This window comes from Humulus lupulus, chromosome 1 (genome assembly GCF_963169125.1).
Source record: "Humulus lupulus chromosome 1, drHumLupu1.1, whole genome shotgun sequence".
Classification (NCBI taxonomy): Eukaryota; Viridiplantae; Streptophyta; class Magnoliopsida; order Rosales; family Cannabaceae; genus Humulus; species Humulus lupulus.
Genome location: NC_084793.1, coordinates 15,674,093 through 15,687,950, shown reverse-complemented (window position 1 = coordinate 15,687,950; position 13,858 = coordinate 15,674,093). Strand labels below are relative to the sequence as shown.

The 13,858-nt window shown below is 42.6% G+C and overlaps 1 protein-coding gene and 1 pseudogene across 1 annotated transcript; both read left to right on the top strand.

Annotated features, from left to right (window-relative positions):
* Positions 1-1,845: 1,845 nt before the first annotated feature.
* On the top strand, positions 1,846-4,222 carry LOC133786664 (probable L-type lectin-domain containing receptor kinase S.5). The gene is made up of 2 exons (XM_062225493.1): positions 1,846-3,228; positions 3,307-4,222. Exons 1-2 carry the CDS (start codon positions 1,998-2,000, stop codon positions 4,098-4,100), a joined length of 2,025 nt encoding a protein of 674 aa, XP_062081477.1. The 5' UTR covers positions 1,846-1,997; the 3' UTR covers positions 4,101-4,222.
* On the top strand, positions 4,111-4,692 carry LOC133785566 (uncharacterized; annotated as a pseudogene).
* The last annotated feature ends 9,166 nt before the right edge of the window (positions 4,693-13,858 follow it).

Here is a 13,858-nt window from a genome sequence, read left to right as displayed (position 1 = left end):
GGTTTAACGAGACCGTCATCGTGCCAGTCATTTTCTCAAATCTCAATCACATATAGAGCTTCCATAGCTAACCCATTTAACTTTTCTCTTCTTCTTTTTTTTTTAATAAGGGTATTTTTAATTTTAAATCAAACTATGGTAATTAACATGAGCATATAACCTGTGAAAAATATGAATAGTTCTCTCTTAGTTATATATTATCTTTTGTGTTTATACTATTTTGTGACCTTTTTATGTTTTTTTAACAGTTTAGAGCCAAAGTTTCAAACAATAATAAATAAGACTTCGTTTTGTAAAAGAATAAAAAGTAGGATCTGTACTAAATTTTGGTCGAACATATTTTTGAAACAGAGAAACAATAACGGTATAAACCCGTTTATAACATCATGAGTACTTATTGTTTCATTATCAAAACATATATAATAGACAAGTTGACTTTACCAACTTTGTTTCTTGTACATTAATTACGCTTTGTTTACTGTGACCATGACAAATATTGGTCAAGTAAAAAAAAAGGAAAAGTCTATTCTTCCTAGGATATATACTAATATAATGATACGGGAACCCCAAAATTTAGGCGCTGATTCGGAATTTAATAATGGGATTGATTAGATTAACCTGTTGAATTACATGGGATAATGTTTGAAAATGAATAAAAATCTGCTGTCTCTGTTTCTATGGCCCAACCTACCCCATCAATTAAATGTTGACACATCACTAAATTTGACACATTAACTAATAGATGTCTAAGATTAAAAACTATTGTTAACTTTTCCGTTACAAACCATTTGCCCTTTATCTTCTTCTTCTTTCAATTTTAATTATATTTTAATGAAAAAACATAATTTGATCTTGCAATGAATTCATATTGCTTACAAAAATAATATCATCCAAGTACTGGTTTAAACATATATTTTTATATTATTATTTTTTAATAAAGAAACATTGATATGGGAAGAGTACAAAGGAAGTTAGACTAAGTTACGTGAATGAAGTATATTTTATTAGCCATTGTTATTTTCTTTCTTTATGTTGTCTATTTATTTTTTGTTACCATATTTGCGCTTATTTTTTTTCTTAATTTGGTAATTATTTATTTTTTGTATCATTTTTATATATAAAGAAAAAACATGGATAAATAAATTTTTGATCACCATGAAAATAGGTGGCGATGTTAATATTCTACCTGTAAACTCTATTTTTTTCATAAAATACAAAAAATAAACAGAAGAAAATAGAAAAGGCAAATGGTTAATATAGATCAGAAAAATAAATAAAGTTTTTCTCTACAAATTTATTCATTGCTAGAACATGTATAGACTACAATCTCAGTTATTTCTTAAAGAAAATGTAAAAATAAGATAAAATGACATATATGGCTGTAATACGAGATCCGACTCTATTTTGTCATTAAAAAAATATATAAAAATAATAAAAAAAAAAGATGAAAGTGTTTTATCACTGTAATATACCAGACTAGACTACATAAATAAAAATGGAAGAAGAAGACGAAAGGGCAAATGCTTTGTAGTGGAAAATTACAAATTCTTTTAGTGTTAGACCTCCGTTATTGATGTGTCAAACTAAATGATGTGTTAATATTTAATTGGTGGGGGCAGGATTGAGACACAGAGAAGGGGACAGCAGATTTTAATTCGTTTGAAAATATATTTTTGGTGCACTTACCAAACGCATGCTGCCAGGCTCCCAGGAAAAGTAGATTTTTTTTTAAAAGAAAACTCTCACATTATTTGATATATCAATAAATTCTAATCTCTAGAATGAAATTATAGACTTCTCATGCTACAAGCGTATGGTGTATTAGTATTACAGAGAACATTCAACTAACCAAACAGAAATTTCATCCCAAAGTCCTTAATGCAACCATTCAAACAAACAAAAACATAAAACGTGTTCATGTATAAGCACATCTTTGATTATCTTTCTCACCATTTGAGCTAATCCCAACTTTCCCACACACAATTCCTATCCTAATAATGAAAAAGCTCATCATCCTCATGGTTCTCTGTTTTGCTCTGCTGCAAAATTCTACAACCATTTCCTCAGCTAAACTACTATCCAAAACCAAAGGATTCACATATGATACGTTTGATGAAGGTAAAGATAGCTCTTCCTTCATATTTAAGTCCTCTTCATCTATTGATGAACATGCCCTTCAGTTAACTCCGGACAACGTACATGGCTCCAATAACAAGTCTGGTCGTATCATGTATCACCAGCCTTACAAGCTCTGGTCGTCCCAGAGTGACGACGTAATTGCCTCCTTCAACACAAAATTTGTCATTAACATGTTTCGAAACGAGAATTGGGCCGGAGAGGGGCTCACTTTTCTTATAGCTCCGGACAATAATGTCTTTCCAGATCAGAGTCATGAACGGTGGCTTGGTTTAACCAACGTCACCAACGACAGCGCGCCCGAAAACCACATTGTTGCCATCGAGTTCGATACCAGAAGCCAAGGCTCGGACCCCAATGGTAGCCATATCGGCCTCGATATTAACTCAGTGGTTTCGAATAAGACAGTTCTTGTGGATTTTAAGCCAATCGTAAATCACAGCGTTTGGATTGAATACGATGGTGGGTCTAAATTAATGGAGGTTTACATGGCCAATGATGGCGATGATAAGCCAGAGAAACCGCATCTTAGTGCAAAAATAAACTTGAAAGATTATGTCAAACAGGTTTCTTACTTTGGTTTTTCAGGTTCCACAGGCGACCCTGCGAAACAGTATAACTGTGTCATAAGATGGGAACTAGAAATTGATGACTTGGATCGCAAGAAGCATTTGAAACCATTGTTAATTGGCGTTTCGGTTGGTTTACCATTATTGGGTTTGGCTTTAATCTTGTTAGGTATCAAGATCAGAAGGGTTAAGAAAAGAGGACTTCAAGATGAGGAGTCCGTCGTTTTGGGAACCCTTAAAAGGTTGCCTGGGATGCCTAGAGAGTTTAAGTTCAAGGATTTGAAAAAGGCTACTAACAATTTTCATGAGAGTATGATTCTGGGAAAAGGTGGATTTGGCGTTGTTTATAAAGGTGTTCTCAATGAAGACAGTGATCGTAATGATAATAGTAATAGTTCTACTTCCGGTAACGAAGTAGCTGTGAAGAAATTCTCCAGAGATAACATAGATGGTAAGGAAGATTTCTTGGCTGAGCTCACCATTATTCATCGTCTTCGCCATAAACATCTTGTCCGCTTAGAAGGTACGCAAATACTTAACAATCCCACTTCCTAATTTTTTTACTAAGATAAATCGACTTAACCAGCTTCTTTTTTTTAAGGTTGGTGCTACGAGAAAGGGAAGCTTTTATTAGTATACGACTACATGCCAAACGGCAGCGTTGAGAAACACCTCTACAAATCCTCAGACCAAAACACCCTCTCATGGGAACATCGACACAAGATCTTAACAGGTGTGGCCTCGGCATTACATTACCTCCACAACGAATACGACCAAAGGGTCGTTCACCGTGACCTTAAAGCCAGCAACATCTTGCTAGACTCCAACTACAACGCACGCTTGGGGGACTTCGGCCTAGCTCGAGCCTTGGAGAATGAAAGAAACTCATATGCCGGGCTAGAACTATGCGGTGTCCCGGGCACCATGGGCTACGTGGCTCCGGAATGCTTCCACACCGGAAAGGCTTCTCCTGAATCTGACGTGTTCGGCTTTGGCGCAGTGGTGCTAGAGGTCGTGACAGGCAGAAGTCCCGGAGTTCAGATTCAGCATGAAAAAGACCAGCTCACGCTGGTTGATTGGGTTTGGATGCTCCACCGCGAGGGACGTATAGAAGAAGCTGTGGACGAGAGGCTTAGCGATGAGTACGACGTTGAAGAAGCGAATAGGCTTATGCTCTTGGGGCTGGCGTGCTCGCATCCCGTCGCCAGCATGAGGCCGCAAGCTCAAGCAATATGTCAGATTATCTCCGAGACTATGCCGCCACCTCATGTGCCGCCTTTCAAGCCCGTCTTCATATGGCCTTCCTTGAGTACAACCGCCTTCAGCTCCAATGAGAGTAGTTTCTCCAACTTTCTATCAAACAATAGTGAGAATCATGGACAAGTATCACATTAGTGCATAACAGAGCTCAAAGTACGAGTGCCAGCGCTACCTGCACAAGGCCTGCGTTCACTGCTTGTCCATTAGATAACTCATCCATTTTACAAGAAGTGTAAGTTTCAGCTTCACTAGTACTCTCCATTAGGGGAAGCCAAGAAATTATGCGATGCTTGTAGAAATGAAGTGTTGGGTTTTGTTTACCATTGCAAGATATGTGGTTTTGATCTCCACCCTTGTTGCGCTAACCTCCCCCGAGTCCTAGCTAGATGGTGGCCATCACACTCTTACTTGTGTCACAATTATCAAGAGCTTGTCATGGCTGCCCCGGTAAGGGCCTACCGCTCAGAGCGCAGGATCTATAACCTTCATGTGGCCAGTGTTTTCTTGTGGAGAGTTGGCAAGCCATGCATATGAATGTGCACAAGAATAAGCTTAGAGATTTGCAGACTTAGATTCCAAGCTTTAAGGGGACACTAAAAGATCATCATCACGGAGGAGGAAGTGTTGTCAAATTTCTGGTGAGGCTGCTCGTGTTATAGTTTCTGCTATTCTTGGAGAGCCCACTGCTCTTATTGGGGCTGTTGTTGGTGGCTTCATGTCCAAGTAGATAGAGTATATTTAAGTGAAAAGAACATTAAGTATGGTTAGTATGTTATATGTGGTACTTGCTTTGCTCTTTGTTCATCTTAATCTGTACTGTATGAATGTTGGTCTGTTTATTGTTTATGCTAATTAACAAACATATATAATATGTGTTTATTTGGTTAAGTACAATGTGGGAGACCACCAACCAATCTAGAAATCAAATTATTTAATTTATATTTGGAAACAGTCCAATTGAGGTAAAAAAAAATCTTTCTACAAAATAGTTTAATAAATTTGGCACACACGCTATAGAGTTTTGCTATTAAAAGGCTTCACTCATTCAAAAGTCGCATGTTTTACATTCTAATTCTATAAAGGAAATTTCACTATTTATGCATAATAGTGGGTATAATTACTAAATAATACCAGTACTAATAAATTTTTCAAATTGGTGCTAAACTTTCACCAAGTACCAAAAATACCCCTCTCATTTTTTTTCACTCAACTTTTTTCCCACACAAACTTTTTCACTCTCTCAGTCTCTCAATCCCCGAAACCCAAACCCAATCCGAAGGAAACCCAAAAACCCCAAAAACCGAAGGAAACCCTCTGCGATAACCATCACCGTCGATCTCAGGCTCTCTCTTTCTCTTCTCTGAAGTCGGCCTGTCGAACCTGTCGAGCCAATGGCAACAACAAAGCTCGAAACCCACGTCGTCGAACCAGTCGAACCCATTTCTCATTAAGGTATATTCTTGAACCCTCGTGATTATTTGTGTTGTTTTGATCCCTTTGAATCTGGTGGTGTGGAATGGGTATGGTAGTTCTTTGGTCTGGGTTTTTTTGTGGTTTTTTCTGGGTTTGAACTAGTAGCTCGATAGGTTCGATGAAGGTTCGATAGAAGCTCGATGTTATCCATGGTAATATATGAAACTAGCTCGATAGGCTCGATTATGGTTCGATAGTAGGCTCGATAGGGTAGTTTGAATGGTTCGATGATGGATCGATAAGAGCTCGATGGATCTGTGGTATTAGGTTAAAATGGCTCGATAGGTTCGATAAGGTTCGATAGAAGCTCGATGTTATCCATGGGTAATATATGAAACTAGCTTGATAGGCTCGATTATGGTTCGATAGTAGGCTCGATATGGTAGTTTGAATGGTTCAATGGTGGATCGATAAGAGCTCGATGGATCTGTGGTATTAGGTTAAATGGGCTCGATAGGTTTGATAAGGGTTCGATAGTAGGCTCGATGGATCTGTGGTATTAATAAATAGGGCTCGATAGGTTCGATAATAGGCTCGATGGTTATTTATGTAGACAGATTTTGCTTAGCTCGATAAGCTCGACACTGGCTCGGTAGTGTATGTTCCAGCTCGATTATAGCTCGATAGAGCTCGATGACAGCTTATTTCAGTTTTTTGATGAAATTTTTTTGAATTTTTTCCTGATTATGTTTAACATTCTATTTTCTTACCAAAAAAATTTCATGTGTTGTTGCAGATGCCTAAGTTGCTAGTTCCGTTCAGTGATCACTTTCCTGGTCGAGTGACATATCGGGGTAGTAGTACGTTAAATCACATTAAGACTAGGTTTGTGGAGCTCGAGCTGCTTAAAAGGGATAAGGAATCCCCTTTCAAGCAGTTCTTTTTGGCTTCGGAGTAGAATTTCTCTGGAGTCTTGGTGCATCAACTGTTGCTGAGGAAAATCGCCAGCAACAACGAAGATGAGGTGCATTTTTTCTTGGGGTCAAAGTCTTGTAGATTCGGCATGGGAGAGTTTGCCCTGGTGACGGGGTTGAATTTCAGTACCTTCCCGTCACCAGATAAGTTGGAAGGGCGTAATCTCAGCGACCAGTTGATAAAGGAGTATTTCAACGATGATGAGAAAGTAAAGCTCTCACAGGTGGACCATGCTTTCAAGACTTGTACGGTTGTGGAAGATGTGTACAAGCTTGGTCTATGTTTGTTTGTTGAGAGGGTTCTGAATTCCATTGAGGGCAAGTTGCACATTTGGCGAGATATTCTGAAAATTGTTGAGGACGTGGAGTACTTCTTCAGCTATCCATGGGGGAAGTACTCTTATAGGAGGCTATTGCAGTCTTGTAAGAAGGACATGGTGAAGCAAAATGCCAACTATGATGACAAGAAGGATGCCAAGGTGCAACAAGAGTCCAAGTACAGTATGTATGGTTATGCCCCGGCCTTACAGTACTGGGCATATAAGGCTATCCAGCAGCTTGCGACGGAGCTTGTTGTGAGCTCTGGAAACATGGTCCCGAGGATGCTTAGTTGGTCGCATCGAAGGAACAAGGATTTCACCAAGTCCGTCATCTCACCAATGTTATTGAAGTAGAATGTAAGTTATATTTTTTTTTATCTATATGCTTATCTTTTATCATTATTTGAGTTAACCAAATGTTTTATGTTGTTTGCAGTTGATTGTCCTTCTGATGTTGAAGCCTCGACCAGCAGAAAAATACTATTATTTGTCTTTGACAGAGGGAGATCTTCCCCTTTATCCTGGGCTTGGCCAGGATCCCTCGGAGGCTGATGAGGAGGAGGATGCGACTTTTGAGAAAATCGCGAAGATAGTTTCTCAGGCAGCCGAGGCAGCCAAGATATTTGATGATGCTGCCCAGGGGAAGGAGGTTGCAGGTCCCACCCCTCCTGTTGCCCCAGCGTCAGCCTTCGCCCCAACATCAGCCCCAGCCTCAGCGTCAGTGTCAGCCCCAACACCAACCCCAACACCAGCCTCAGCCTCAGCCCCTGAGCTCGCCGACTTGATTGAGCGGTTGGATAGAGTCGAGGGTCGACAGGAGACCCTCCTGAATAACCAATCAGTGATCTTGGACGTATTCAGTCAAATCCTGACATTTATTAAGGAGAAACTGAGGGGCTCCAGTGAAGATTCAGACTCAGAGTCATTGGATATTCCTCTAGACTATGTTGATGATCCAACCACGCCTCCTACCATCATTGTGACACCTGATGCTGGGACTCCGAGAGTCGTTATTGTCAACCCTAAGGATGTTGCTGGGGTTTAGTTTCAGAGGACTAGACGCTAAAGACGCAAGTCAGATTGTTTTGAGGACTACACCGATCCCACGAGGAAAAGACCTCGCACTGATGCAGCTGCAACAGCAGATGAGGCTACATAGGTGTTGGACCCTCTCAAGAAGCCAGATCCCAAACAGTATAGGACAATGTGCAAGTGGCTGCTTGGAGACATGCCCAACAAGACCCTGAGGGATGTAAAGACTGGGAATCATGGTCCAGCGTGGTTTCTAACGTGGAAGACACCCCAATCATGACTCAAATATGGGGTAAGCCATTTATATATGTTCTGTTTTTACTAACTCGATATGAGCTCGATGATAGCTCGATAGGAGCTTGATGGGAGTTTCCAGGATTGATGTGAGCTCGACGGAGCTCGATAATAGTTCGATAGGGATGTTAAAATAGGGTTGTTGTTTACTATTTGAGATTAGCTCGATAGGAGTTCGATAGGTATGTTAAAATAGGGTTGTTGTTTACTGTTTGAGATTAGCTCGATGTGAGCTCGATGGAGCTCAATAGGAGTTCAATAGGTATGTTAAAATAGGGTTGTTGTTTACTGTTTGAGATTGGCTCGATGTGAGCTCGATGGAGCTCGATAGGTATGTTAAAATAAGGTTGTTGTTTACTATTTGAGATTAGATCGATGTGAGCTCGATAGTAGTTCGATATGAGCTCGATAGTAGTTCGATGTGAGCTCAATGGAGCTCGATAGCAGCAATTTATGATGGTCTTTGCTAACTTTTTTTATCGTACTCTCTTTGTAGCATATTGATGCAGCAGAACACATGCTTCGTATGCGTCACAAGTATTTTCCCAATATATATCGACAGAATGCATTTGTGATGAACAGTTATTTCTCACAAGTGATACTTGCCCGATATGATCAGTACAAGAAAACAGCCGACAAAACAAAGTATACTTGGGATTCTGACGTTATGTCCATGCTGACCGGCATCGAGCAGCTGTTTCTGGCATCTTGGGGAGGAGTTGAGGATGTATATTGGTGCCAGAACTATGGACAACAACATTGGTTTGCCATTGAGGCTTCCATTTCTAGTTGGACCTGACTATTTACGATTCGAACAACTCGGTGATTAGTGACGCAAAGCTTGATGAAATTATGAGTCCATGGTGCTTTTTGCTTCCTTCTCTGTTAATGCAAAGTAAACTGTTTACTGATAGCTTGATGTTGAAGATTCCATCAGCAGGAAAGAGGCCGCATCAGTTCACATGGCATCGCAAACAGAAACACGAGCTCACTCAATCAAAGAGAAGGTAACAAACATCATCTTCATACTAAATTTGTTTCTAACTAAAATTATAGTAATGTACACTTAATGAAACTTTTAGCATAGTTGCTTGTCATTACATTGTATCGATTCCCAAGAAAGTAAGCACAAGTCCACTTATCGAAGCCAATACCCTCGAGATATTGAGCTATGGCAGGATCCATTTGCTTTATATTGTTGAAGAACCTGTGAAATTTTGACTTCCGAAATGCATATGCCGCATTCCACATCTCCTTGTGACAGTGATCGGTCTTGAACTTAGCGATTACATTCATACTTATGTGATGGTAGCATGCGCCGTGGTAGGCATCAGGGAAGACCAACTCAAGAGCATGAATAATGCTAGCATGCCTGTCTGATACAAAAGACAGATTATCAACAACTCCAATGGCTTCCTTCAATTTCATCATGAAATACTTCCAAGAAGCATGATTCTCACTGTCAACAATCGTGAATGCAATTGGATAAATGTGGTTATTCGCATCCAATGCGACAGCACACAACATGTGGCCACCGTACCTTGACTTCAAGAAAGCATCGTCCACACATATAACAGGACGACATGATATAAATCCCCTTCTACAAACTCCGAGTGAGAAGAAATCGTAAAGAAAGCGACTGCCATCTTTGACAAAATCAGTTATTGTACCTGGATTCTTTTGCTGCAGCATGTACATGTAAGAAGGTAACTTGGAGTACGATTCTTCAGGTGTCCCCCTGACATAACCGAGTGCCTTTACTCTACATCTCCAAGCCTTCATATAACTCATATCGATCCCAAAATTATTCTTCATATCCTCCTTTATGTTGTTTAGTGGGTAGCTAGTGTCATCAGTAACATATTTGTTCTTGATAAGGTGCCCAATGACAGAAGGTGCTGCTTGACGGTGGTCTATTTGTCACAATTCTAGTGAGCAAGTATGTACACAATCAGGATCTCAAACATCTCCGATCGCGCTACTTTTTTCCCTCTTATTCTCCAACCACAATCAGGATCCTTGTAGGTGATATACAACACATCAATACCAGACTTCTTAACCATAAACTCAAAATTATTCTTCATTGCGAAGAGAACCGCTTTGGTTTTCAATTCCATCTTATTCTCAAATGTCTTCCCAAGATGTAATTCCCCCAACGCTACACCGGATGAGGGTGATTCAGAACGACTAGAAGCCATGATATCTTCTTTTGTAAACATGGGAGCACTCTATTTTATGTGATCTTCTGTTGAACATATTGGAATGTTCCCTGTATAGTTATATTATGTTCCACCAGGACGACTAGAGTTGGTGCCAGGTGTTCGACGTCCTTGACTTGGTGGGTTCGCCCGTGCAATATGACGTATTGGTTGTTCTTGTGCTTGTTCTACTTGCAAATGTCCAGCTACTGGATCATCATTCACTGAATTGTATCCTAAGTCCTCATTGTGTTCAGCTACTGGATCGTCATTCACATAGGGGTTGTACTCATACTGGTTGTCCCTCAGGTCACCAATAAGACATCCTAAAGTATTGGCTGCTCCCTTAGGTCCGGGAGTGGAATATGGGTCTACAATGACAATCTTTTTAACAGGAGTGACACACAAGGCCAACCTTTCTTTAGATGTTACTCCTAAGAATGCACAGACATCAAGATCACTTTCAACATGAACATGTGTAAACGGTTGGTCGCCGCATGTGTAAGGAACCTCCAATTTCAACTCATACATCTGTTTATCAACTTTAAGTTCCTTGTGCAATATGTCAAGAAGTTGCAAGTACGTTACAGTATCCTCCATCGGTATCACCATGCATTGAGGGTCCTTGAAAATCCACTTATTCCCTTGTAATTCCCAAACACCATTGTAGGATACAAAAACGTAGACAATAGAGCCTGTGTTGGAAAAAAAAACATTAAAATTATCAAGAAAACTGTCATTTTTTCACAAATTCATGAAAAAATAACATTATCGAGCTTTATTGAGTTAGCATCGAGCTCTTATCGAGTTAGTATCGAGCTACCATTTCTTAAACCGAACATAAAACCTAACTGTTAACCGAGGTTTTCGGCAACTATATTAATAAATATTGTTTAAGGGTAATAATAATAGAAGTAAAGGATTAACACGAGATTTTTACATGGTTGGGGCGTTAATGAGCCTTAGTCCATGAGTCTGTAGTATTAGAGCTTGGAAAGCCTTTTACAATGGAGTTTCTCTCTATGTTTTGACAGAGTAACTGTATCTTGGTTCAAGAGAGATCCTTTTTCCAATGTTCTATAGCCTGTATTTATAGGCTTATGGGAACACTGGGTCTGGGCCGGGTATGACCCGGGCCCAGCAGAGACATGGATATTCTTGGCCTTTCTAATGAAGGCCCAATATACAAGATAAAACATACATGAATCCCAAACCAGCTAAGGCCCAGTAAGATGACCCAAGAGCTGTATCTCGCCCGACAAAATGGTGCTTTTGGTCAGGACACTTCAAGTTACGAGGCAGACTCAGGGGACAAGATCAGTCAGAGTACTTGGTAGCGCTGACCTGAAACAACGGCGTGCAATCCCTGGGTGGCCTTTTCTGCAGGTGAAAAGTGGGGACAACGCCCACGCGGAGGGGGGCGGCTTCAGGGTCCTGGACGCTTGGTCCCTCCAACCGGGGACAATGTGATCCGGGTCCGTTTACCTTTGTCCCTCTTCATTTACCACAGGCCCGGGCCGTACCAGGGTCCGGGACCAGGATACGTATGTCCTGGGGGGTTCGAATGGCCTGCGAGTCTCCCGGACGACTGTCCCGGATGACCATACCGGACCCCACCTAATGGGCCAGAAGTGCACCCCAGGCCAGTACCCCTCTTGGAAATTCCCGTACCAAGAGGCCTTGGGCTGGGCCCGCATGCTGGACAACCCCTGACCATGGGCCTGGATGAATGTCCCGGCTCCACGCAGGAAATGGGGATAACATTTTTCCCCAAGCCTTCGTCTAGGTTTGCCAGGAGGAGGTTTGCATCGCCCCCAGGACGCTCACATTGTTGCCTCCCCAGTCCCTGCTTGGGATCGCGGATCCGTGACAGCGGGCTGTGGTACTGGTCGTATGCTTGGCCCGGACCGTTAACCAATGTCCGGGGACGTTTACCTTTGTCCTGCTTCATGGCAAGGATACACGTGTCACCAGTCGATTGCTGCACAGGTCTTGAAAGGTCGCCTAGCCCTCCCAAGGGTTGCTAGGCCTAGGCTAGTGTGTCGGCACACGTCACGAAGCGTCCCATCCGCACGGGGGTCTATCGTTAATACCCTTGGGATGAGGTAGACCGTAGGATGGGGCGACCTTTGGCATCCGCCCCTCCTGGGCCGTTGGATCCGAGATGGCGAGGATTCAGTCTAAGGGGGCTCATAAATACCTCTGCGCGACTCCTGACTGTCCGATGGGGAGACATCTGTCTATTGGATCAGAGGTCAGGATTTGTGGCCATTATAAATACCCCACGAAAGCCAATTTGACATTTTTACGCTTTCGAACCAGTTTACGAACCGATAAGCTCTGCTCAAGCCTTGCATGCACGACATCGCCGACGGCATACACCACCTTCTGCTGACTCTGCGCTGCCGCCTGTTCCCCAGAACCCCAACGTCTGCCCTTCTGTCTGAAGACGCGTCTTGGGCCTGCCCTGTCGACGAACTGCTGAACCGGCTACACCACTTCAAGAACGAAGTTCTGCCGTCCTTATTTTCGGACAACCACCACCTTCTACGGCCAACAACTCACAGTAAGTCCCCTAGACCCTCTTGACGACTATATGAACTTATGTTGTTCTTTTAATTCGTACGTTTAGGCATTATATTTAGGAGTTGTTAGGAAGGCCGCCTGGTTCGGGTTGCTCTGTATCCGGATGCTTCCCAGACAGAGGGCGGGTCTTAGTAGTTTCTTCTTTCCCGATCAGGGTCCCGTGGCTCTTCGGTGTCTCGGACCTGATCCGAAGGGGCTCCAAGCAGTCCTTAGGAGACCCCCCGTACCTTAACCGACTTTCTTGGATTTAGGTACTGACTGCTTGGCTTTCTTTCTTTGTTCCCAGATCGTCAACTATGGCAATAGGTGTTACACTCCATTCCGAAGAAGAGGTCAATAAGGCCCCTGTCGTCATCCCTGGGTCCCGGACGCCCAAGAGCAACAGGTGGGAAATGGACGCGGCGCCCAACCTATTCCGGAATTACCGGATGATGCTGCTCCTGGAGCAGCGTCTGGGCATCGAATCAACCCCTAGACTCTTTCACAACCGAATGGCCAAGATTGAGGAGCGGGCGCATACGTCCATGGAAGGCTTCGGGGCCTGGAGCGCCGGCCACATCAGCGCGGGAGCTACGCTCCTGCTTCACGACTACTTTGTGCGGTTCCTGACATACGTGGGGATCGCACCGTTCCAGCTTCTGCCTCAAGCGTACCGGCTACTCGCCGGATGGCGGGTGTTTTGCATCACGAAGGAGGTCACGGAGCCCATCCCTGCGGAGATCCTGTACTTCTACAAACTGGAGCCGCACGTCAACGTCAAGGACAAGACTCAGGACAGATTTTACAGACTGAAGCCGCGGAGCGGCTATCCCGCTCCTACTAGCTCCTGGAGGCACCCCCGGACGTCAGGCATTACTGGTTCCTGACGTCGGGTTCCTTGTGGAGAAGAACCCCACACTGCTGCTGGACTTCCAGCGAGTGGGTAAGTATTTTCCCAATCTTCTCCTTTTTTATTCTTTATCTTTTTTCGTCGTCTCTTATCATATCTTCTGGGTGGCAGGGCCTTTCGCTCAAACTCCCTTTACCGAGTTCATTATGGAAAGGAGGAGGTTTTACTCCAGGTTGAGCGCGGAGGA